Consider the following 25805-nt stretch of genomic DNA (forward strand, 5'->3'; position numbering starts at 1 on the left):
AACAACCATGGAGACATCATGCAGGCCTGACGCAAACCAACATTCACTAGGAACCAGTCGCTTTCTTTTCTTCCTGCTCGTGCATATGCCTTACATCCTTGGTAAAAACTTTTCACTGCTTCTAGCAACTCACCTCCCTCACCATATACTCTTAATACTTTCCACAAACCTATCATATCATATGCCTTCTCCAGATCCACATATATATATATATATATATATATATATATATATATATATATATATATATATATATATATATATATATATATATATATATATATATATATATCTTTTTTTTTCTTTCAAACTATTCGCCATTTCCCGCATTAGCGAAGTAGCATTTAGAACAGAGAACTGGGCCTTTAAGGGAATATCCTCACCTGGCCCCCTTCTCTGTTCCTTCTTTTGGAAAATTAAAAAAACCGAGAGGGGAGGATTTCCAGCCCCACCGCTCCCTCCCCTTTTAGTCGCCTTCTACGATACGCAGGGAATACGTGGGAAGTATTCTTTCTCCCCATCCCCAGGGATAATATATATATATTTTTTTTTTTGCTTTGTCGCTGTCTCACGCATTTGCAAGGAAACAGACGAAAGAAATGGCCCAACCCACCCCCATACACATGTATATACATAAGTCCACACACGCAAATATACATACCTACACAGCTTTCCATGGTTTACCCCAGACGCTTCACATGCCCTGATTCAATCCACTGACAGCACGTCAACCCCGGTATACCACATCTATCCAATTCACTCTATTCCTTGCCCTCCTTTCACCCTCCTGCATGTTCAGGCCCCGATCACACAAAATCTTTTTCACTCCATCTTTCCACCTCCAATTTGGTCTCCCACTTCTCCTCGTTCCCTCCACCTCCGACACATATATCCTCTTGGTCAATCTTTCCTCACTCATTTTCTCCATGTGCCCAAACCATTTTAAAACACCCTCTTCTGCTCTCTCAACCACGCTCTTTTTATTTCCACACATCTCTCTTACCCTTACGTTACTTAATCAAACCACCTCACACCACACATTCTCCTCAAACATCTCATTTCCAGCACATCTATCCTCCTGCGCACAACTCTATCCATAGCCCACGCCTCGCAACCATACAACATTGTTGGAACCATTATTCCTTCAAAGATACCCATTTTTGCTTTCCGAGATAATGTTCTCGACTTCCACACATTCTTCAAGGCACCCAGAATTTTCGCCCCCTCCCCCACCCTATGATCCACTTCCGCTTCAATGGTTCCATCCGCTGCCAGATCCACTCCCAGGTATCTAAAACACTTTACTTCCTCCAGTTTTTCTCCATTCAAACTTACCTCCCAATTGACTTGACCCTCAACCCTACTGTACCTAATAACCTTGCTCTTATTCACATTTACTCTTAACTTTCTTCTTTCACACACTTTACCAAACTCAGTCACCAGCTTCTGCAGTTTCTCACATGAATCAGCCACCAGCACTGTATCATCAGCGAACAACAACTGACTCACTTCCCAAGCTCTCTCATCTACAACAGACTTCATACTGGCCCCTCTTTCCAAAACTCTTGCATTCACCTCCCTAATAACCCCATCCATAAACAAATTAAACAACCATGGAGACATCACACACCCTTGCCGCAAACCTACATTCACTGAGAACCAATCACTTTCCTCTCTTCCTACACGTACACATGCCTTACATCCTCGATAAAAACTTTTCACTGCTTCTAACAACTTGCCTCCCACACCATATATTCTTAATACTTTCCACAGAGCATCTCTATCAACTCTATCATATGCCTTCTCCAGATCCATAAATGCTACATACAAATCCATTTGCTTTTCTAAGTATTTCTCAAATACATTCTTCAAAGCAAACACCTGATCCACACATCCTCTACCACTTCTGAAACCACACTGCTCATCCCCAATCTGATGCTCTGTACATGCCTTCACCCTCTCAATCAATACCCTCCCATATAATTTACCAGGAATACTCAACAAACTTATACCTCTGTAATTTGAGCACTCACTCTTATCCCCTTTGCCTTTGTACAATGGCACTATGCATGCATTCCGCCAATCCTCAGGCACCTCACCATGAGTCATACATACATTAAATAACCTTACCAACCAGTCAATAATACAGTCACCCCCTTTTTTAATAAATTCCACTGCAATACCATCCAAACCTGCTGCCTTGCCGGCTTTCATCTTCCACAAAGCTTTTACTACTTCTTCTCTGTTTACCAAATCATTTTCCCTAACCCTCTCACTTTGCACACCACCTCGACCAAAACACCCTATATCTGCCACTCTATCATCAAACACATTCAACAAACCTTCAAAATACTCACTCCATCTCCTTCTCACATCACCACTACTTGTTATCACCTCCCCATTTGCGCCCTTCACTGAAGTTCCCATTTGCTCCCTTGTCTTACGCACTTTATTTACCTCCTTCGAGAACATCTTTTTATTCTCCCTAAAATCTAATGATACTCTCTCACCCCAACTCTCATTTGCCTCTTTTTCACCTCTTGCACCTTTCTCTTGACCTCCTGTCTCTTTCTTTTATACATCTCCCACTCAATTGCATTTTTTCCCTACAAAAATCATCCAAATGCATCTCTCTTCTCTTTCACTAATAGTCTTACTTCTTCATCCCACCACTCACTACCCTTTCTAATCAACCCACCTCCCACTCTTCTCATGCCACAAGCATCTTTTGTGCAATCCATCACTGATTCCCTGAATACATCCAATTCCTCCCCCATTCCCCTTACTTCCATTGTTCTCACCTTTTTTCCATTCTGTACTCAGTCTCTCCTGGTACTTCCTCACACAAGTCTCCTTCCCAAGCTCACTTACTCTCACCACCCTCTTCACCTCAACATTCACTCTTCTTTTCTGTAAACCCATATATATCGATGTGGTATACTGGGGTTGACGTGCTGTCAGTGGATTGAATCAGGGCATGTGCAGCGTCTGGGGTAAACCATGGAAAGATGTGTAGGTAAGTATATTTTGCGTGTGTGGACTTATGTATATACATGTGTATGGGGGTGGGTTGGGCCATTTCTTTTGTCTGTTTCCTTGCGCTACCTCGCAAATGCAGGAGACAGTGACAAAGCAAAAAAAGAAAGAAAAAAATATATATATCGATCCAATTCACTCTAATCGTTGCCCTCCTTTCACCCTCCTGCATGTTCAGGCCCCGATCACACAAAATCTTTTTCACTCCATCTTTCCACCTCCAATTTGGTCTCCCTCTTCTCCTCGTTCCCTCCACCTCTGACACATATATCCTCTTGGTCAATCTTTCCTCACTCATTCTCTCCATGTGCCTAAACCATTTCAAAACACCCTCTTCTGCTCTCTCAACCACGCTCTTTATATTTCCACACATCTCTCTTACCCTTACGTTACTTACTCGATCAAACCACCTCACACCACACATTGTCCTCAAACATCTCATTTCCAGCACATCCATCCTCCTGCGCACAACTCTATCCATAGCCCACGCCTCGCAACCATACAACATTGTTGGAACCACTATTCCTTCAAACATACCCATTTTTGCTTTCCGAGATAATGTTCTCGACTTCCACACATTCTTCAAGGCTCCCAGAATTTTCGCCCCCTCCCCCACCCTATGATCCACTTCCGCTTCCATGTTTCCATCCGCTGCCAGATCCACTCCCAGATATCTAAAACACTTCACTTCCTCCAGTTTTTCTCCATTCAAACTCACCTCCCAATTGACTTGACCCTCAACCCTACTGTACCTAATAACCTTGCTCTTATTCACATTTACCCTTAACTTTCTTCTTTCACACACTTTACCAAACTCAGTTACCAGCTTCTGCAGTTTCTCACATGAATCAGCCACCAGCGCTGTATCATCAGCGAACAACAACTGACTCACTTCCCAAGCTCTCTCATCCCCAACAGACTTCATACTTGCCCCTCTTTCCAAAACTCTTGCATTCACCTCCCTAACAACCCCATCCATAAACAAATTAAACAACCATGGAGACATCACACACCCCTGCCGCAAACCTGTGGTTTCGGGCATTATTGCATGACAGCTAGAGACTGAGTTTGAACGAATGGGGCCTATGTTGTCTTTTCCTAGCGCTACCTCACACACATGAGGGGGAAGGGGGATGGTATTCCATGTGTGGCGAGGTGGCGATGGGAATGGATAAAGGCAGACAGTGTGAATTGTGTGCATGGGTATATATGTATGTGTCTGTGTGTATATATATATATGTGTACATTGAGATGTATAGGTATGTACATTACTGAGGCAGCGTTAAGAACAGAGGACTGGGCCCCTGAGAGAACATCCTCATCCGGCCTCCCTCTCTGCTCCCTCCCTTGGAAAAAAAAAAAAATAAAAAAAAAGAGGGGATTTTCAGGCCCCCACTCCCCTCTCTTTTAGCCGCCTTCTACAACACGCACAGAATGCGTGGGAAGTATTCTTTCTCCCCTATATATATATATATATATATATATATATATATATATATTTATTTATTTTGCTTTGTTGCTGTCTCCCACATTTGCGAGGTAGCGCAAGGAAAACAGATGAAAGAAATGGCCCAACCCAACCCCATAGACATGTATATACATACACGTCCCTACACGCAAATATACATACCCATACATCTCAATGTACACATATATATACACATACAGACATATACATATATACACATGCACATAATTCACACTGTCTGCCTTTATTCATTCCCATCGCCTCCCTGCCACATATGGAATAACATCCCCCTCCCCCCTCATGTGTGCGAGGTAGCGCTAGGAAAGGACAACAAAGGCCCCATTCGTTCACACTCAGTCTCTAGCTGTCATGCAATAATGCCCGAACACCACAGCTCCCTTTCCACATCCAGGCCCCACAGAACTTTCCATGGTTTACCCCAGACGCTTCACATGCCCTGATTCAATCTATTGACAGCACGTCAACCCTGGTATACCACATCGATCCAATTCACTCTATTCCTTGCCCGCCTTTCCCCCTCCTGCATGTTCAGGCCCTGATCACTCAAAATCTTTTTCACTCCATCTTCCCACCTCCAATTTGGTCTCATACTTCTCGTTCCCTTCACCTCTGCCACATATATCCTCTCAATCTTTCCTCACTCATTCTCTCCATGTGCCCAACCCATTTCAAAACACCCTCTTCTGCTCTCTCAACCACACTCTTCTTATTTCCACACATCTCTCTTACCCTTACATTACTTACTCGATCAAACCACCTCACACCACATATTGTCCTCAAACATCTCATTTCCAGCACATCCACCCTCCTGCGCACAACTCTATCCATAGCCCACACCTCGCAACCACACAACATTGTTGGAACCACTATTCCTTCAAACATACCCATTTTTGCTTTCTGAGATAACGTTCTCACCTTCCACACATTTTTCAACGCTCCCAGAACTTTTGCCCCCTCCCCCACCCTATGACTCACTTCCGCTTCCATGGTTCCAAACGCTGCTAAATCTACTCCCAGATATGTAAAACACTTTCTCCAGCTTTTCTCCATTCAAACTTACCTCCCAATTGACTTTTCCCTCAACCCTATTGTATCTAATGACCTTGCTCTTATTCACATTTACTCTCAGCATTCTTCTTTCACACATATTGACAGCACGTCGACTGTGGTATACCACATCGCTTCAGTTCACTCTATTCCTTGCACACCTTTCGCCCTCCTGCATGTTCAGGCCCCAATCGCTCAAAATCTTTTTCACCCCATCTTTACGCTTCCAATTTGGCCTCCCACTTCTCCTCGTTCCATCCACCCCTGACACATATATCCTCTTTGTCAATCTTTCCTCACTCGTACTTTCCATGTGACCAAACCATTTCAAAACACCCTCTTCTGCTCTCTCAACCACACTCTTTTTGTTAACACACTTCTCTCTTACCCTTTCATTACTTAATCAAACCACCTCACACCACATATTTTCCTCAAACATCTCATTTCCAACACATCCATCCTCCTCTGCACAACTCTATCTATAGCCCATGCTATATATATATATTTTTTTTTTAATTTGCCATTTCCCGCATTAGCAAGGTAGCATTAAGAACAGAGGACTGAGCCTTTGAGGGACTATCCTCACTTGGACCCCTTCTCTGTTCTTCTTTTAGAAAAGAGATATACACATGTATACGCATGTAAGTAGGAGAGATGGCCAGAGAGCATTATTGGATTATGTGTTAATTGATAGGCGCACGAAAGAGAGACTTTTGGATGTTAATGTGCTGAGAGGTGCAACTGGAGAGAAGTCTGATCATAATCTTGTGGAGGCAAAGGTGAAGATTTGTACAGGTTTTCAGAAAAGAAGAGGGAATGTTATGGTGAAGAGAGTGGTGAGAGTGAGTGAGTTTGGGAAGAAGACTTGTTTGAGGAAGTACCAGGAGAGACTGAGGACAGAATAGAAAAAAGTGAGAACAAAGGACGTAAGAGGAGTGGGGGAGGAATGGGATGTATTTAGGGAAGCAGTGATGGCTTGCGCAAAAGATGCTTGTGGCATGAGAAGGGTGGGAGGTGGGCAAATTAAAAAGGGCACTGAGTAGTGGGATGAAGTACGATTATTAGTGAAAGCGAAGAGAGAGGCATTTGGACTATTTTTGCAGGGAAATAATGCAAATGAGTGGGAGATGTATAAAAGAAAGAGGCAGGAGATCAACAGAGAGGTGCAAAAGGTGAAAAAAAAGGGCAAATGAGAGTTGGGGTCAGAGAGTATCATTAAATTTCAGGGAGAATAAAAATATGTTTTGGAAGGAGGTAAATAAAGTGCGTAAGACAAGGGAACAAATGGGAACTTCAGTGAAGGGGGCTAATGGGGAGGTGATAACAAGTAGTGATGATGTGAGGAGATGGAGTGAGTATTTTGAAGGTTTGTTGAATTGTTTGATGATAGAGTGGCAGATATAGGGTGTATTGGTCGAGGTGGCATGCAAAGTGAGAGGGTTAGGGAGAATGATTTGGTAAACAGAGAAGAGGTAGTAAAAGCTTTGCGGAAGATGAAAGCCAGCAAGGTTGCGGGTTTGGATGGTATTGCAGTGGAATTTCTTAAAAAAGGGGGTGACTGTGTTGTTGACTGGTTGGTAAGGTTATTTAATGTATGTATGACTCATGGTGAGGTGCCTGAAGATTGGCAGAAAGCTTGCATGGTGCCATTGTACAAAGGCAAAGGGGATGAAGGTGAGTGCTCAAATTACAGAGGTATATGTTTGTTGAGTATTCCTGGGAAATTATATGGGAGGGTATTGATTGAGAGGGTGAGGGCATGTACAGAGCATCAGATTGGGGAAGAGCAGTGTAGTTTCAGAAGTGGTAGAGGATGTGTGGATCAGGTGTTTGCTTTGAAGTATGTATGAGAAATACTTAGAAAAGCAAATGAATTTGTATGTAGCATTTATGGATCTGGAGAAGGCATATGATAAGAGTTTATAGAGATGCTCTGTGGAAGGTATTAAGAATATATGGTGTGGGAGGCAAGTTGTTAGAAGCAGTGAAAAGTTTTTATTGAGGATGTATGGCATGTGTACGAGTAAGAAGAGAGGAAAGCGATTGGTTCACAGTGAATGTCTGTTTATGGCACGGGTGCTTGATGTCTCCATGGTCGTTTAATTTGTTTATGGATGGGGTTGTTAGAGAGGTGAATGCAAGAGTTTTGGAGAGAGGGGCAAGTATGCAGTCTGTTGTGGATGAGAGAGCTTGGGAAGCGAGTCAGTTGTTGTTCGCTGATGATACAGCACTAGTGGCTGATTCAGATGAGAAACTGCAGAAGCTGGTGACTGAGTTTGGTAAAGTGTGTGAAAGAAAAAAGCTGAGAGTAAATGTGAATAAGAGCATGGATATTAGGTACAGTAGGGTTGAGGGACAAGTCAATTGGGAGGTAAGTTTGAATGGAGAAAAACTGGAGAAAGTGAAGTGTTTTAGATATCTGGAGTGGATTTGGCAGCGGATGGAACCATGGAAGCTGAGGCGAGTCATAGGGTAGGGGAGGGGGCGAAAGTTCTGGGAGCGTTGAAAAATGTGTGGAAGTCAAGAACATTATCTCCGAAAGCAAAAAATGGCTATGTTTGAAGGAATAGTGGTTCCGACAATGTAATATGGTTGCAAGGCATGGGCTATGGATAGAGTTATGCGGAGGAGGGTGAATGTGCTGGAAATGAGATGTTTGAGGACAATATGTGGTGTGAGATGGTTTGATCGAGTAAGTAATGAAAGGGTAAGATGGATGTGTGGTAATAAAAAGTGTGTGATTGAGGGAGCAGAAAAGGTTGTTTTGAAATGGTTTGGTCACATGGAGAGAACGAGCGAGGAAAGATTGAGAAAGAGGATATATGTGACAGAGGTGGAGGGAACGAGGAGAAGTGGGAGACCAAATTGGAGGTGGAAAGATGGAGTAAAAAAGATTTTGAGTGATTAGGGCCTGAACATGCAGGAGGGTGAAAGGTGTGCAAGGAATAGTGTGAATTGGAACGATGTGGTATACCAGGGTCGACGTGCTGTTAATGGATTGAAGCAGGGCATGTGAAGCATCTGGGGTAAACCATGGAAAGTTTTGTGGGGCCTGGATGTGGAAAGGAAGCTGTGGTTTTGTTGCATTATACAAGACAGCCAGAGACTGAGTGTGAACGAATGTGGCCTATGCTGTCTTTTCCTAGTGCTACCTCACGCACATGCGGGGGGAGGGAGTTGTCATTTCAGGTGTGGCAGGGTGGCGACAGGAATGATTAAGGGCAGACAGTATGAATTATGTACATGTGTATATATGTATACATCTGTGTGTGTATATATATGTATGTGTTGAGATGTATAGGTATGTGTATGTGCGTGTGTGGATGTGTATGTATATACATGTGTATGTGGGTGGGTTGGGCCATTCTTTCATCTGTTTCCTTGCACTACCTCGCTAATTTTCCAAAAGAAGGAACAAAGAAGGGGGCCTGATGAGGATATTCCTCAAAAGCCCAGTCCTCTGTTCTTAACGCTACCTCGCTAATGTGGGAAATGGCGAATAGTATGAAAGAAAAAGAAAGATATATATATATATATATATATATATATATATATATATATATATATATATATATATATATATATATACATATATATATATATATCTAAAACACTTCACTTCCTCCAGTTTTTCTCCATTCAAACTCACCTCCCAATTGACTTGACCCTCACCCCTACTGTACCTAATAACCTTGCTCTTATTCACATTTACTCTCAACTTTCTTCTTCCACACACTTTACCAAACTCAGTCACCAGCTTCTGCAGTTTCTCACATGAATCAGCCACCAGCGCTGTATCATCAGCGAACAACAACTGACTCACTTCCCAAGCTCTCTCATCCCCAACAGACTTCATACTTGCCCCTCTTTCCAGGACTCTTGCATTTACCTCCCTTTAGATATCTGGGAGTGGATCTGTCAGCGGATGGAACCATGGAAGCGGAAGTGGATCATAGGGTGGGGGAGGGGGCGAAAATTTTGGGAGCCTTGAAAAATGTGTGGAAGTCGAGAACATTATCTCGGAAAGCAAAAATGGGTATGTTTGAGGGAATAGTGGTTCCAACAATGTTGTATGGTTGCGAGGCGTGGGCTATGGATAGAGATGTGCGCAGGAGGATGGATGTGCTGGAAATGAGATGTTTGAGGACAATGTGTGGTGTGAGGTGGTTTGATCGAGTAAGTAACGTAAGGGTAAGAGAGATGTGTGGAAATAAAAAGAGCGTGGTTGAGAGAGCAGAAGAGGGTGTTTTGAAATGGTTTGGGCACATGGAGAGAATGAGTGAGGAGAGATTGAGCAAGAGGATATATGTGTTGGAGGTGGAGGGAACGAGGAGAAGAGGGAGACCAAATTGGAGGTGGAAAGATGGAGTGAAAAAGATTTTGTGTGATCGGGGCCTGAACATGCAGGAGGGTGAAAGGAGGGCAAGAATAGAGTGAATTGGAGTCGATGTGGTATACAGGGGTTGACGTGCTGTCAGTGGATTGAAGCAAGGCATGTGAAGCGTCTGGGGTAAACCATGGAAAGCTGTGTAGGTATGTATATTTGCGTGTGTGGACGTGTGTATGTACATGTGTATGGGGGGGGGGTTGGGCCATTTCTTTCGTCTGTTTCCTTGCGCTACCTCGCAAACGCGGGAGACAGCGACAAAGCATAAAAAAAAAAAAAAAAAAAAAAAAAATATATATATATATATATATATATATATATATATATATATATATATATATATATATATATATATATATCCAAAAAAAAAATATATATATATATATATATATATATATATATATATATATATATTTTTTTTTTCTTTTGCTTTGTCGCTGTCTCCCGCGTTTGCGAGGTAGCGCAAGGAAACAGACGAAAGAAATGGCCCAACCCACCCCCATACACATGTATATACATACGTCCACACATGCAAATATACATACCTACACAGCTTTCCATGGTTTACCCCAGACGCTTCACATGCCTTGATTCAATCCACTGACAGCACGTCAACCCCAGTATACCACATCGCTCCAATTCACTCTATTCCTTGCCCTCCTTTCACCCTCCTGCATGTTCAGGCCCCGATCACACAAAATCTTTTTCACTCCATCTTTCCACCTCCAATTTGGTCTCCCTCTTCTCCTTGTTCACTCCACCTCCGACACATATATCCTCTTGGTCAATCTTTCCTCACTCATTCTCTCCATGTGACCAAACCATTTCAAAACACCCTCTTCTGCTCTCTCAACCACGCTCTTTTTATTTCCACACATCTCTCTTACCCTTACGTTACTTACTCGATCAAACCACCTCACACCACATATTGTCCTCAAACATCTCATTTCCAGCACATCCATCCTCCTGCGCACAACTCTATCCATAGTCCACGCCTCGCAACCATACAACATTGTTGGAACCACTATTCCTTCAAAGATACCCATTTTTGCTTTCCGAGATAATGTTCTCGACTTCCACACATTCTTCAAGGCTCCCAGAATTTTCGCCCCCTCCCCCACCCTATGATCCACTTCCACTTCCATGTTTCCATCCGCTGCCAGATCCACTCCCAGATATCTAAAACACTTCACTTCCTCCAGTTTTTCTCTATTCAAACTCACCTCCCAATTGACTTGACCCTCAACCCTACTGTACCTAATAACCTTGCTCTTATTCACATTTACTCTTAACTTTCTTCTTTCACACACTTTACCAAACTCAGTCACCAGCTTCTGCAGTTTCTCACATGAATCAGCCACCAGCGCTGTATCATCAGCGAACAACAACTGACTCACTTCCCAAGCTCTCTCATCCCCAACAGACTTCATCCTTGCCCCTCTTTCCAAAACTCTTGCATTCACCTCCCTAACAACCCCATCCATAAACAAATTAAACAACCATGGAGACATCACACACCCCTGCCGCAAACCTACATTCACTGAGAACCAATCACTTTCCTCTCTTCCTACACGTACACATGCCTTACATCCTCGATAAAAACTTTTCACTGCTTCTAACAACTTGCCTCCCACACCATATATTCTTAATACCTTCCACAGAGCATCTCTATCAACTCTATCATATGCCTTCTCCAGATCCATAAATGCTACATACAAATCCATTTGCTTTTCTAAGTATTTCTCACATACATTCTTCAAAGCAAACACCTGATCCACACATCCTCTACCACTTCTGAAACCACACTGCTCTTCCCCAATCTGATGCTCTGTACATGCCTTCACCCTCTCAATCAATACCCTCCCATACAATTTGCCAGGAATACTCAACAAACTTATACCTCTGTAATTTGAGCACTCACTCTTATCCCCTTTGCCTTTGTACAATGGCACTATGCACGCATTCCGCCAATCCTCAGGCACCTCACCATGAGTCATACATACATCAAATAACCTTACCAACCAGTCAACAATACAGTCACCCCCTTTTTTAATAAATTCCACTGCAATACCATCCAAACCTGCTGCCTTGCTGGCTTTCATCTTCCCCAAAGCTTTTACTACCTCTTCTCTGTTTACCAAATCATTTTCCCTAACCCTCGCACTTTGCACACCACCTTGACCAAAACACCCTATATCTGCCACTCTATCATCAAACACATTCAACAAACCTTCAAAATACTCACTCCATCTCCTTCTCACATCACCACTACTTGTTATCACCTCCCCATTTGCGCCCTTCACTGAAGTTCCCATTTGCTCCCTTGTCTTACGCACTTTATTTACCTCCTTCCAGAACATCTTTTTATTCTCCCTAAAATTTAATGATACTCTCTCACCCCAACTCTATCACAGTCTATACAGATGATAGGGCATTGTTAAGCATTTTTCAACAACAAGATCCAACTGGAAAGTGTCAGAGATAGTTTCTAAATATACAAGCCTTTGACTCAAATTTTCATTTTATTTTAGGATCATCAACTGTAGTTGCGGATGCAGTTTCCTGCAGAGTGGGAGCAGTCACTGTAGATGATAGCCCTGTAGATTTTGACAGAGAGATTGAAACCTCATCAATGAGATGACCCAGTTTGGGGTTCTGTCAGAGAATTTCTTGAGGGAGGATGTCATTCCTTGGATGTTAAGACAGCTGTTCCAGTCAGGGAATTGTATTTACCACAGGGATTCTCATGCAGAGATGTGAGACTAGGAGTACAGTCATTCCAACAACATTAGTAAAGGATTTCTTAAAGCTACCACATGATTCACCTCAGGCTGCACACCCAGGTGCAGATAGATTCTATAAACAGACTTGCTTGAGATATTTTTGGTCAAGAATGCAAGAGAATATTACAGACCATATACTGGGGTGCCAAATCTGTAACATCCTGTACCTTCATACCCATGGCAAAGGGTTCATATGGACATATAAGGAGGTTTTCCTAGGTTCATGGCAGGCTACAGATATGTTTTAGTAATTATTGATATTTTTACAAGGTATTGTGAATTAGTTTCAGTTGAAAATAAAAATGCAGCCATGGTTGCTAAGGTGTTCAAGAAATATATTCTAGACAGATAAAATGCACCAAAGGTTTTAGTCTCAAAATGGAGGAGAATTCAATAATGCCTTATATAATATAATGGCACATCATCCAGCCTCAAATGGTCTTGCAGAAAGGTTGAACCGTAAAATACTTCAATCTCCACATAACGTTAATTTTGATCATGATAAATGAGATGAATACCTATCTGATGTCCAATGTTCATTAAACTCAGCATAAAGTCAATTGGAGACATCCTTCCAAGTCTAACACGGTTTTGGTAAAGTGGTGCCGTATGACACAATAGTGTCCCCTCCTTCATGTCCAGTTGTTCAGATATCAATTGTAGCAGAAAAGTATTGCACAACTCAACTGATTCATCAAAGGATCAAGGAAAATCTAGGCGAAGCCACTAAAACTTTCATGGATCAAGCTAATAAGTCCACAAAACCATCAAAGGTAGCTTCTAGGTTCTTGGTAATGATACAAGAACTTAACTCTAGATGTGAGATTCCTAAACTAGACCCAAAATTTTCTGGTCCTTATATAGTTTTAGCTCATTTCAAAGGGACATACTGTTCAAACACCTAAATACAGGAGACATTTGTGAAGACCATGAGGACCACTTGAAAGTTTTACAGTATTCTGAACATCATTCCAGTTCTACACCAGACAACACTCCATAACCCTCGACTTCAAACAATGTCACTTAACAACTTTCTCCCACCATTCAGTCTGTCCCATCCCATATCAAAACCGACTACCCTAACATCACCACCACAGACACATCAGTATTCATTAAGGCCTCGCCTTTATGAAGTTGCTTAGTTTTATCATTTTACAGGTTCTTCCTTCTCATGTCTTTATGGTATCTTCCTATTCATGATGCCAAGACAGTACCAGGCGCCCTTCTCAAGTAGGCAGTGCAAAGAAGTGTTAAAAAGAGAGTACAGCATCCTTGAATTTAACAGTAGGGCTTTATTATTTCAGTTTATGGAAATCATCTTCACCTTTTACAATTCACTGACACATCTCTATCTTGAATATTGTGTTCAGTACAGTAGCAAGCTACCAGGATGATTCATGAACTGAGAAACAAATCCTACAAAAGCCAGCTATATGATTTAAACATATTCAGTATAGAAAAGAGAAGGTTAAGAGGTTTTTAAATACAGGTATTCAGAGTTATCAGAGGCTTTAATAATCTCAGTAAAATATACCACTCACTGCTAGATTTGTCTGATTTCACTAGCAATGGATACAAATTCATAGGCAAGCAGGATTTTTAACATAAGGAAAAATTTACCAATTAAAGTAGTTGAAAGCAACACCAAAGATACGAAGTGATAAATACTTTAAAGTCCACAACTCACAGTACTATCTATACCTCCTTAGTTACATGGAAAAATTTACCAATTAGAGTAGTTGAAAGCAACACCAAAGATTTGAATTGATAAATACTTTAACTTCCACAACGCACATTACATATCTATAACTCCTTAGTTATACGATTAGCTTACAAGAATACCTATTTCAGTTATCTGTATGCCTTTCTACTCTTATCACACTAATCTATGAATTTCTGATATCTTCCACTATCATAAACAGCCCCAAAAGGACCCAGTGGTATTTTGCTGTTTGAATTCCTTTGTATTCCAAAAATTCCTCCTTACTCTCACCCTCACAGAGTATACTGCGTGTGGTATATAAAAAATCCGCGTTATACGAGAAATAAAAATTGAGCAACATTAGACAATATTGCCAGTGGAAATACTGACAAACAAACTACTGGCATGACCATGACTGCTGCAATGTTGTCATCAAAGTAGAGCAATTTGAAGCAATATGACCACTCTCTACACAAGCCAGTGAGTGCAACTGTCACCATGGGAACCTGTGAAGGTTGTGGTCTTGAAATTGGATCTTGGTATTGCAGCTGCCACTTAGATTACAATTCATAAACAACACTTGTAAAATGTGGGTGAGACCATATCTGGAAGAGCAATCTTCAAATGCTACTCTCCGTGGAGAATTAAAACTAGACAAGTATACATTTCAGAATTCTATAAGAATGTCTGAAAGACTTTGAAGTGCTTTGTAAATTCATTGGTCCAAAAATACAAAAAATGAATACAAATATGAGGACAGCAATTATGGTCACGATACTTGAGATGACAAAATCCCATATTTCAGGATTGCAACGAATACTGTTGATAAAGTTTATAGTCTTTTCATCATTCCACAGCACAGGGGTAAGTGTGCTAACCATAATGTAAGAATACACACACACACACACACACACACACTGTCTGTGGCACAGACTGTACTGATGCCTATGATAGCACTTAACCCAATACTACTGTCATATTCTCCATCATGCCTGGACCACATATCAATACATATCAACATGTTTCCATTCTGACATGTAACTGGCATTAATGATCAATACATGGCAATACTTGCTCAATGTGACTTATGTATGGCCAGTAATACTGAGCAACAGGGTTGCTGGGCAACACCACTACAAAATACTGATTGTGTAACTGTTACTTAAGTAACCTAAAACAATGACCAAAGCAAACATACAGTACATCATTCTCTAAATATACTACATAAGGATACTAATTTATGGGACATAAAGAAGTTAGTCTAGTAGTTGGTGTCCTATCTGCATGCAATATTAGAGAATTCTGAGCAGCTGATACCTGGGAGTAAATGCAAAGATGATGTCACCTCTATGGCAGTCTCTGATTGGCCAGAGGTGGGTCCATTATAACAAAGATGCTGCTACCATGGTTCAGTGGTTAGTAAAGGGTGGGGAAGGATGGTGCTTCCTCACTGGATACACTGAGAGCCTGATAGTCCTAACCTTGAATTCCTTATGAGATATCCATGAGAATCTCTCATGCAGAGGAGAGTTGCACATAAATATGACTGGTGAAGAATAACATACTGTTCTGGAGGATGGTAAATAAAAGCAGAAGGGAGGTATGTGTGATGAGCAACAGTCTTTACATAAGAAAATACTAGTGTTAAAGGGCGACATTTGTAAACAATGCAGAGGGTATTTTCCATAAGTGACATGAAGCGATGGTAAAATGATTGTTTATTGGTACAGTTGGATGAGAGATAAGGAGAGAGAAAAGAGATATATGGGAGAGGAGGATATAGCAAAGGAAAAAATAAGACAAACAAAAAAGCTCTAAAAGATTAGGAAAATAGGATACAGATGGTGTGGTTAAGGAGAGTGAGAAGTGAAGTAAAACTACTGTGGAGTGGATCTGGAAAGTGTGTGTGGAACTACAGAATAGTGGTCAGGTGCCTAATAACATGACTTTGGTAGTAACTGTTCAGCTGTATAAAGGAAAAGAGAATAAAGAGGGAGTGCAAGAAAATAGGTCTCTTTGACACAGTTAGCAAGGTATATGAATGGAGAGGGACTTATCATGTACTAGAGTTAGAAAACCCCTTGTTGGTGCGTAAAATTAGGAAGGGTTGAGGGTGTGTGTGCACCAATTTTTTGCACTGAATAGTTGCATGAAAACTTCCGTCAAAAATGAAGGTGTACACAACATAAGAAAATGGAAGACTTTTGAATACTCTTAAAAGCCTTCTTACTGTAAGTGTAAGAGAGTATGTGGCAGCTTAAATGAGTGGACTGAAATAAATGTGAAAGTGCATTAGGGTTGTGTAATGTCATCATGGTGATTATGTGTCAATATTACTTATTTGCACTGTACAGAGTGGAAGTTTTACACTCATACAACCCCATCTCTGTATATCATATTGTGTTGTCTGTTGAATGGGAAGTACTGGATAGAATGGTGGACCATTTCAATGGTATGTGAAGGAGGAAGATGTTGAAATATAATACAAATAAAAGTAGGATTCAAGCTTTTGAAAAGTTTGGCAGATCACAGCGTAATACCAGTGGATGGTGAAGAACCGGGTGACATGGACGAGTAAAGTTCATTGAAGATAGTATTAGGAAAGCTGAGGTTGAAAGCAACCATGCAGAGGAGAAAAACTTGAGGTGCACTGAAAGCTATGGTAAACAGGAATAATTTAAGTGTACAGTTTGCTTGCATCTTACACAAAGGAAGCCTTGCCCTAACTCTGATGGATGAATGTGTTACAAATGTCTGTACAGGAACTGTTAAAAATTAGGAGCAGCAGACATGGATAACATGCAAAGTTTTTATTTTTCAGATGGAAATGGGAGAAATAAAATAAAAAATGATGTGAGAAGGAAATTTCATGTAAAGAAATCATTATTATTATTATTAATTTCCTTTGTCACTGTCTCCTGTGTTAGCGACGTGGCACAAGGAAACAGACGAAAGAATGGCCCAACCCACTCACGTACACATGTATATACATACGCGTACACACGCAAATATACATACCTATACATCTCAACGTATACATATATATACACACAGACATATACATATATACACTTGTACATAATTCATACTGTCTGCACTTATTCATTCCCATCACCACCCCACCACACAAGAAATAACATCCCCCTTCTCCAGCATGAGTGCGAGGTAGCACTAGGAAAAGACAACAAAGGCCACATTCATTCACACTCAGTCTCTAGCTGTCATGTAATAATGCACCGAAACCACAGCTCCCTTTCCACATCCAGGCTCCACAGAACTTTCCATGGTTTACCCCAGACGCTTTACATGCCCTGGTTCAATCCATTGAACAGCACATCAACCCCGGTATACCACATCGTTCCAATTCACTCTATTCCTTGCACGCCTTTCACCCTTCTGCATGTTCAGGCCCCAATCACTCAAAATCCCCTTCACTCTATCTTTCCACCTCCAATTTGGTCTCCCACTTCTCCTCGATCCCTCCACCTCTGACATATACATATCCTCTTGGTCAATCTTTCCTCATTCATTCTCTCCATGTGACCAAACCATTTCAAAACACCCTCTTCTGCTCTCTCAACCAAACACTTTTTATTACCACACATCTCTCTTACCCTATTATCACTTTCTCGATCAAACCACCTCACACCACATATTGTCCTCAAACATTTCCAGCACATCCACCCTCCTCTGCACAACTCTATCTATAGCCCACACCTCGCAACCATATAACATTGTTGGAACCACTATTCCTTCAAACATACCCATTTTTGCTTTTCGAGATAATGTTTTCAACTTCCACACATTCTTCAACGCTCCCAGAACTTTCACACCCTCCCCCACCCTATGATTCACTTCTGCTTCCATGGTTCCATCTGCTGCCAAATCCACTCCCAGATATCTAAAACACTTCACTTTCTCCAGTTTTTCTCCATTCAAACTTACCTCCCAATTGACTTGTCCCTCAACCCTACTGTACCTAATAACCTTGCTCTTATTTACCTTTACTCTCAGCTTTCTTCTTTCACACACTTTACCAAACTCAGTCACCAGCTTCTGAAGTTTCTCACACGAATCAGCCACCAGCGCTGTATCATCAGCGAACAAGAACTGACTTGCTTCCCAAGCTCTCTCATCCACAACAGACTGCATAAATGTATAAATAAAATTCTGTTGGGAGAGCAAGGCCATGTTGAATGTGTGGCAGATGAAAGCTTAGTCGACAACATATATGGCAACACTTCCTTAACTTCCTGCCCAAGAATACCCTTCTAGAGAGTTCCTGGAGTCCTCATGAAGCCATCCATGACCAATTGGAGAAAGTATTTTAAGAAGTGTGATACTGTGTTTGTCTTTGTTGGATGTGAGCAAAATATATGAAGAGTAGGTGTTTGTTGTCTTTATTGTGGAATGTATATCCTAAAATGATAAATCTTATGACATGTTGAAGTAATGTTTATGGTGTTGGAAAGATGTTTGGTAGTATTGAAGGGGGTACACGAAGGAAACGTAGGCTTCAAAAGAGAGGGGCAGATGCAGCATGAGAACTGATTAGGATCATGGATATTCTATATGAAGGTGTTAGATGAATGACTGGTAAATGGATGGAATACAACCATTTTGTGTATAGACAGGGAGTACTTGGAAACACTGGATTCACTAAAAAACCAACTTGTGCAAAGTGTAAAAGTAATAAGAGTGCAGATGTCCATATTATCATTCTAACACTGTGCCCATAGGTTAAGGAAGTGTGTGATGATGCGAATGTTGTATGTACCTGATTCTCCCCAAGAAAATTGGGGATCAGGATCTGTATGAGTGATGTCAAAGGTTGTACACATTGCCCAGGACAAGGTAGTACAGAGAATGTAAAACACCAGGGTCTGTGTCCTACAGGAGCCAGGGCTCAAGCAAAGATATTCCACATGCATGGTACAATGCCAACAAGTCCTTCTTTCCTGCATAAAAAAAATTGCACTACTAACCTGCTGCTACTAAATTTTCCCCAAGCAAAAAATTAATACAATACAAGATTCAAGAGTTTGAGCTCACACAAGGGATAAGAAGTCTTGAAAAAGAAGCAACAGCAGGGCTCATGATTTCTCTCTTGCCTACCCTGACTGTAAACCAGATTTGTCCAATGAAAATTTGTAACAGAGCTGATGAAAGACTGAAGAAACTGAAACCTCTGAACATATACATCTATAATAATTGAATTACAAAATCAATGAACAAGTTAAAAGAAAGGACTACAAATACGGACAGTATAAAAAAAAGGCTTAATTCTATATATTATACTTTGTCGCTGTCTCCCGCGTTAGCAAGGTAGTGCAGGGAAAGACAAAAGAATGGCCCAATCAACCCACATACACATGCAAATACTTACATGTCCACACATGCATATATATATACCTAAACATTTAAATGTATACATATATATATATACATACACAGGAATATACATATATACACATGTACATAATTCATACTTGCTGCCTTTATTCATTCCTCTCGCCACCCCGCCACGCATGAAATGATACCTCCCCTCCCCCCACACGTGCACGAGGTAGTGCTAGGAAAAGACAACAAAGACCACATTCGTTCACACTCAGTCTCTAGCTATCTTGTATAATGCACCGAAACCTTAGCTCCCTTTCCACATCCAGGCCCCACAAAACTTTCCATGGGTTTTACCCCAGATGCTTCACATGCCCTGGTTCAATCCATTGACAGCACATCGATCCCAATATACCACATTGTTCTAATTCACTCTATTCCTTGCATGCCTTTCACCCTCATGCATGTTCAGGCCCTGATTGCTCAAAATCTTTTTCACTCCATCCTTCCACCTCCAATTTGGTCTCCCACTTCTCCTCATTCCCTCCACCTCTGACACATAAATCCTCTTTGTCAATCTTTCCTCACTCATTCTCTTTCATTACTTACTCGATCAAACCACCTTACACCACATATTGTCCTCAAACATCTCATTTCCAACATCTCCAACATCCTCCGTACAACCTATCTATAACCCACGCCTCACAACCATATAAAATTGTTTGAACCACTATTCCTTCAAACATACCCAAAAAAAGTATGATACAAAATAAGTTTAAGAGACTGTGGTTACAACATAAAATCAGTGCATAGTGATTATTCAGACTTTTCAAATGTAGAGAAAACTGAGATATGCTTATACCAGCATTTGTCAACATGAATTCTAATCCTAGGTTCCACAAAATTTTCATATCATTTATTTATTTATTATACTCTGTCGCTGTCTCCTGCGTTTGCGAGGTAGCACAAGGAAACAGACGAAAGAAAGGCCCAACCCACCCACATACACATGTATATACATAAAAGCCTACATACACATACATACCTATACATTTCAACGTACACATACATATACATACACAGAATTATACATATATACACATGTACATATTCATACATGCTGCCTTCATCCATTCCCGCCGCCACCCCGCCACACATGAAATGGCACCTCTGTCCCCCCGCATGCACGTGAGGTAGCGCTAGGAAAAGACAACAAAAGCCACATTCGTTCACACTCAGTCTCTAGCTGCCATGTGTAATGCACCGAAACCATAGCTCCCTTTCAATATCCAGAACCCACAAAACTTTCCATGGTTTAACCCAGACACCTCACATGCCCTGGTTAAATCCATTGACAGCACGTCGACCCCAGTATACCACACCCTTCCAATTCACTCTATTCCTTGAATGCCTTTCGTCCTCCTGAATATTCAGGCCCTGATCGCTCAAAATTTTTTTCACTTCATCCTTCCACCTCCAATTTGGTCTCCCACTTCTCCTCATTCCCTCCACCTCTGACACATATATCTTCTTTGTCAATCTTTCCTCACTCAGTCTCTCCATGTGACCAACCATTTCAATACACCCTCTTCTGCTCTCTCAACCACACTCTTTTTATTAACACACATCTCTCTTACCCTTTCATTACTTACTCAATCAAACCACCTAACACCACATATTGTCCTCAAACATCTCATTTCCAACACATCCATCCTCCTCCGCACAACCCTATCTATAGGCCATGCCTCACAACCATATAAAATTGTTGGAACCACTAATCCTTCAAACAGACACATTTTCGCTCTACAAGATAACATTCTCACCTTCCACACATTCTTCAACTCTCCCAGAACCTTTGCCCCCTCTCCCACCCTGTGACTCACTTCTGCTTCCATAGTTCCATCCGCTGTCAAATCCACTCCCAGATGTCTAAAACACTTCACTTCCTCCAGTTTTCCTCCATTCAAACTTACCTCCCAATTCACTTGTTCCTCAACCCTACTGAACCTAATAACCTTGCTCTTATTCACATTTGCTCTTAGCTTTCTTCTTTCACACTCTTTACCAAACTCAGTCACCAACAATATTTTCTAATAATCAGTAAAGAAAAAATTCAGAGAGTCCAGTAATTCATAATTAACAAATAAAGCTCTTTCAATCAGAGCTCAGCTAATGGATGTCATACAAGCTGTACACAGTTTTCCATCATTTTGCAAAAGGGAATTTTTGACTGAAAAAGTATGAAAAACACTGGATTGTACTAACATGCTAAGTAAATGAATATGTTTCGTTCTATAATAGATGAACAGTTTGATAATGTTGATAGATAGAATGCTATGTAATTTCCTTCTGACAGTATTTGATCCATTCTTGAGCAATGATGACATCAAAAGGAGAGTCAATATCCAAGCTGTCTTCTTGAGGGACCTCCACATAGCCACATCTGCTGGATAAAGTAATGATGTTGCATATCGCACATTCCATTTGCCAAAGCCTGAGTAGGGTAGTGCATGTATAATATTCCCAAATTAACTCTTTGGCAACTGAAAATATGCACAAATTAGACAACGTAGAGCAATGTTTAATAATATGTCCGAGAATTCAACCTGTCGATCTGGTCATTATACTTTGGAAGCATTCATAAACAGTGTGCAGACATAGAAACAAGAAAGTATCAGTATAAAGCAATGGCTATTTTAGTAATCTCATTACTAGTATACATATGATAAACTATTAGTCCAAAAAACAAAAACAAAAATGTTCTGTATAGGGCAGTGTCCTGCAAACTGAGGTAGATTTCTTGATCCCAGGGTGCAGGTGAGGGGTAAGTCTCATCACTGTTACTGATATCATCTGAGAAATAATCTAAGAGCTTTAGCACTACATTTGCCAAGAAAGGCAGGTACAGACTCACTTACAGGAATGTATCTAGACCAGTCCATCATAACCAGATCTGCAGAGGTGACTGATGGAGATGAAAAGACAAGAATAAGAATTTGGTGAGGTTATGAGAATTTGCTAAGAAGCAAGACCCAGGATAACAAAACTAAGGCGAGAATCAAAAATGAGAAAACAACTCAAGAATTATGGAGTCATTAGGTTTGAAGAAAAACAAATCTAAGAATTATATTTTTTGAGCCTAAAGAGAAACAAAGTTTAGTGGAGGAGATTCAAGAGATACAACATCAAAAGAAGGGTGAAATCACTGAAAAGTAAAAAGTCTAAGGAGTCTTTTTCGGATGGACTAGGCTGTGCAATCACAGGTGGTAAGGACTGAAATGAATACAGAACCTGTTGATGACCAAACTGGGCAGGGAAATGCAGGAGCAACACTAGCAGCTATTCAAGTAAAGGACAAAAACATATGAAGAATCTATTGAATATAGAGGGTACAAAAGTGCTGGAGGAGGAATGTCTGCAGATATTCAGTTAGGGAAAAGGACTAAAATACCGAGAGAAACTGATGATGGTAATAGGCAGGGACATATACAAGGGGCAATTTTGGCAGCAGATCAACAGATGCAGAGCAAGAAGAGTAATGGAGAGGAACACAGACCCAGGGAGATACAAACAGTGGTAAAAAGGACATTAAGTGAAGTGAGTGAAAGAATGATATGCATTGTCTAGATGAGGCTAATAAACAATTAGTTGAGAGAAGGTAAGAAAGAAGAGCTTTGCAAGTGTTTGCAAGCTTAAAGAGATTATTGAGAAAGTTAGAGACAAAGAGGTTGACATCAAGCCAAAGAGGTTGACACCTCTACACAGAGGGATCTAGCTGAAAAGTAGAAGCACTAAAATTACAATTAAAGCAAGAGGTTTATTGGCATCAATCTCTGAATCTTTTTGCTTTGGAAGATACTAAACCTATTCTGTAAACAGCCTGCAGAATTTTCTGATAAGTTTTTGATATTCTTAATATCAAAACTAAAGACTACATTCACAATAACTTGGATCCAAGTGATCCTAGATCTTTTGCTGATAAATCTCTTAAGCTGGCAAAGAAATAATTCTATAGAATTAACCCCAAACCTCCCCTTGATATCAAGGACCTTTTAGTTTGCCCATTCAGTGATAATTTTATGTTACTCTCCAAGATGCTTAAATCCTTTAATGTGAATGTAGTCTTCAGCAACAGCAATACAGGTAAATCACCAAATTTCTGGCAACTGATAGTTCGGCACCTCCTTTAATCCGGACAAAATTATGTGAGGGAACTTGAAATTACCGCAGCCATCAGACTAAATTACTGGGCGGTCACAGATGGCGTTGTGAGTAGGGCACGCTTATTTACATTCTTTACAAGGCATTCATTGGTGGTGATACCACAATTCTGTGAGATTCTTAGCTTATTTTGCTTAAATTTAACCCTAGTAATGGCTTCTAAGACATACAAGTTTCAGTCATGGTGTCAAACGTAAACACCAGTCCATATCGATCCAAGATAAAGTAGAACTGTTGAAAAAAATGGACCATTGTGTTTGATGCATAAGCTGTGTGACATCTACAGTATTGGTTCATCAACTGTTTATGACATAGAGAAGCAAAGGGAGAAAATATCAAAATTCTATGCAGATAGCTATTCCAAGAAGCAAATGACGATTAGAAAAACTATGAAAGATGGTAAGAGTACCGAGCACAATCGAGTGATAATGGAATGGTTTCGACAGCGTTGGAGTGAAGGAGTGCACTTGTCAGGTAGCATAATAATGGACCAGGCTAAGTTGTTTCGTACAGAACTTAAATTACATGAGCGTGACTATAGCGAAGGATGGCTTCAAAGATTCAAGAAGCATCATGGAATTTCCATGAATAAAGTGTGCAGAGAAAAGCAGTCTGCAAACAATGAAGGAGCTGCCGAGTATGTGGATGAATCTGCGAAACTTGTAGCTGACAAGCACCTCAGTCCTGAGCAGATGTATAAGTACCTGTATTTCATTCATTTATTTAATTCACATCTAATATTTGTTTAATCTAAATTTCTAGCAGTCCATGGTATACTTCAGACACATGGGAGATGTATAATTAGTGGGTTAGAGGTGTGGTGATGAATTATTATTACGTAACCACGGTTGGTCTAGCAAAATGGTTAATCCGGCAAGGCTTTTGAACCAAGAGTGCTGGAAAATTGGTGGTGTACCTGTACTATTAAATACATCTTCATCAAAAACTCGCCAGAATATCATATGGGCTGTTTAAAGAATGCCTTGTAAAAGCCGTAATATGTTTTATATTGGGCAGACTGGTAAGGATCTCTAACTTAGACTTAAGCAACACAAATAGTATAAGAACAGGACAAGAATCAAATGCTTTGTTTAATCATGTTAAAAATTATGATCATTGTATTAACTGGAGTAATGCTAATTCAGTTATCAATTTTGCAATTCTTCGACCAAGAGAAATATCATTGAATCTTTTATCATCAAATACAAAAAGAATTGTAACATGAATATTAGTGAAGGTGTATGCAAACTAGATAGCTTTGTTGTTGGCAAAATTAGTAAACAGTTCCCTGTCTTGTCCATATAACAAATTCTATGACAGGCATGGTGCCAGACTTGAACAACACCAACTGGGAACACTTGTGCACCAATGGTGTCTTAGCTCTGCCTCTATCTTGTATATAAGCTGACTGTTGTAAGTATTTTATCTCATTCTTGTATCTCCACTGATGATGGAACATAACATTAAAGTGCACTTGGGAACTTACTGTGTTCCATTTTCCTCATGGTTATGTGCATATACAGTCCTAATGGAAAAAACTGGAGTGCTCTACTACCCTAAGTACAGTGACGCAACATATAAAAATATCAATACACAAGATAAAACAGGTACTCACCACCCCCCTTTGGACTTCATATGATGTCCCTTGGCCTTAATACAATCTTGAAGGTGCCTGGGAACAGATGCTGCAAGATATCTTGCTAGAGGTATGTAGGATCAATGTTGTCAAAAATATCTTGGATGGCAGCCTGGAGCTTAGGAATGCTGAATGTATCCCACCCACACAACTGTGACTTTATAAGA

General features: G+C 40.6%; 1 protein-coding gene across 3 annotated transcripts in view; it reads right to left on the reverse strand.

The window, feature by feature from the left end:
* Positions 1 to 14234: 14234 nt before the first annotated feature.
* Positions 14235 to 25805, reverse strand: part of Csas (CMP-sialic acid synthase) — a 120181-nt gene continuing 108610 nt past the window's right edge. Inside the window, exons 6-7 of one of the 3 annotated variants that reach the window (XM_071657388.1) lie at positions 25618 to 25795; positions 14235 to 22224 (exon numbers count right to left, since the gene is read on the reverse strand). In XM_071657388.1, coding sequence (XP_071513489.1) covers positions 25654 to 25795 — 142 coding nt within the window. In that variant the 3' untranslated portion in view covers positions 14235 to 22224; positions 25618 to 25653. Of the gene's footprint in view, positions 22228 to 25617; positions 25796 to 25805 lie in introns of all 3 variants that reach the window. The other 2 variants (XM_071657398.1, XM_071657409.1) reach the window with 2 other exon arrangements.

Source organism: Panulirus ornatus, chromosome 4 (genome assembly GCF_036320965.1).
Source record: "Panulirus ornatus isolate Po-2019 chromosome 4, ASM3632096v1, whole genome shotgun sequence".
In the NCBI taxonomy this organism is placed as follows: Eukaryota; Metazoa; Arthropoda; class Malacostraca; order Decapoda; family Palinuridae; genus Panulirus; species Panulirus ornatus.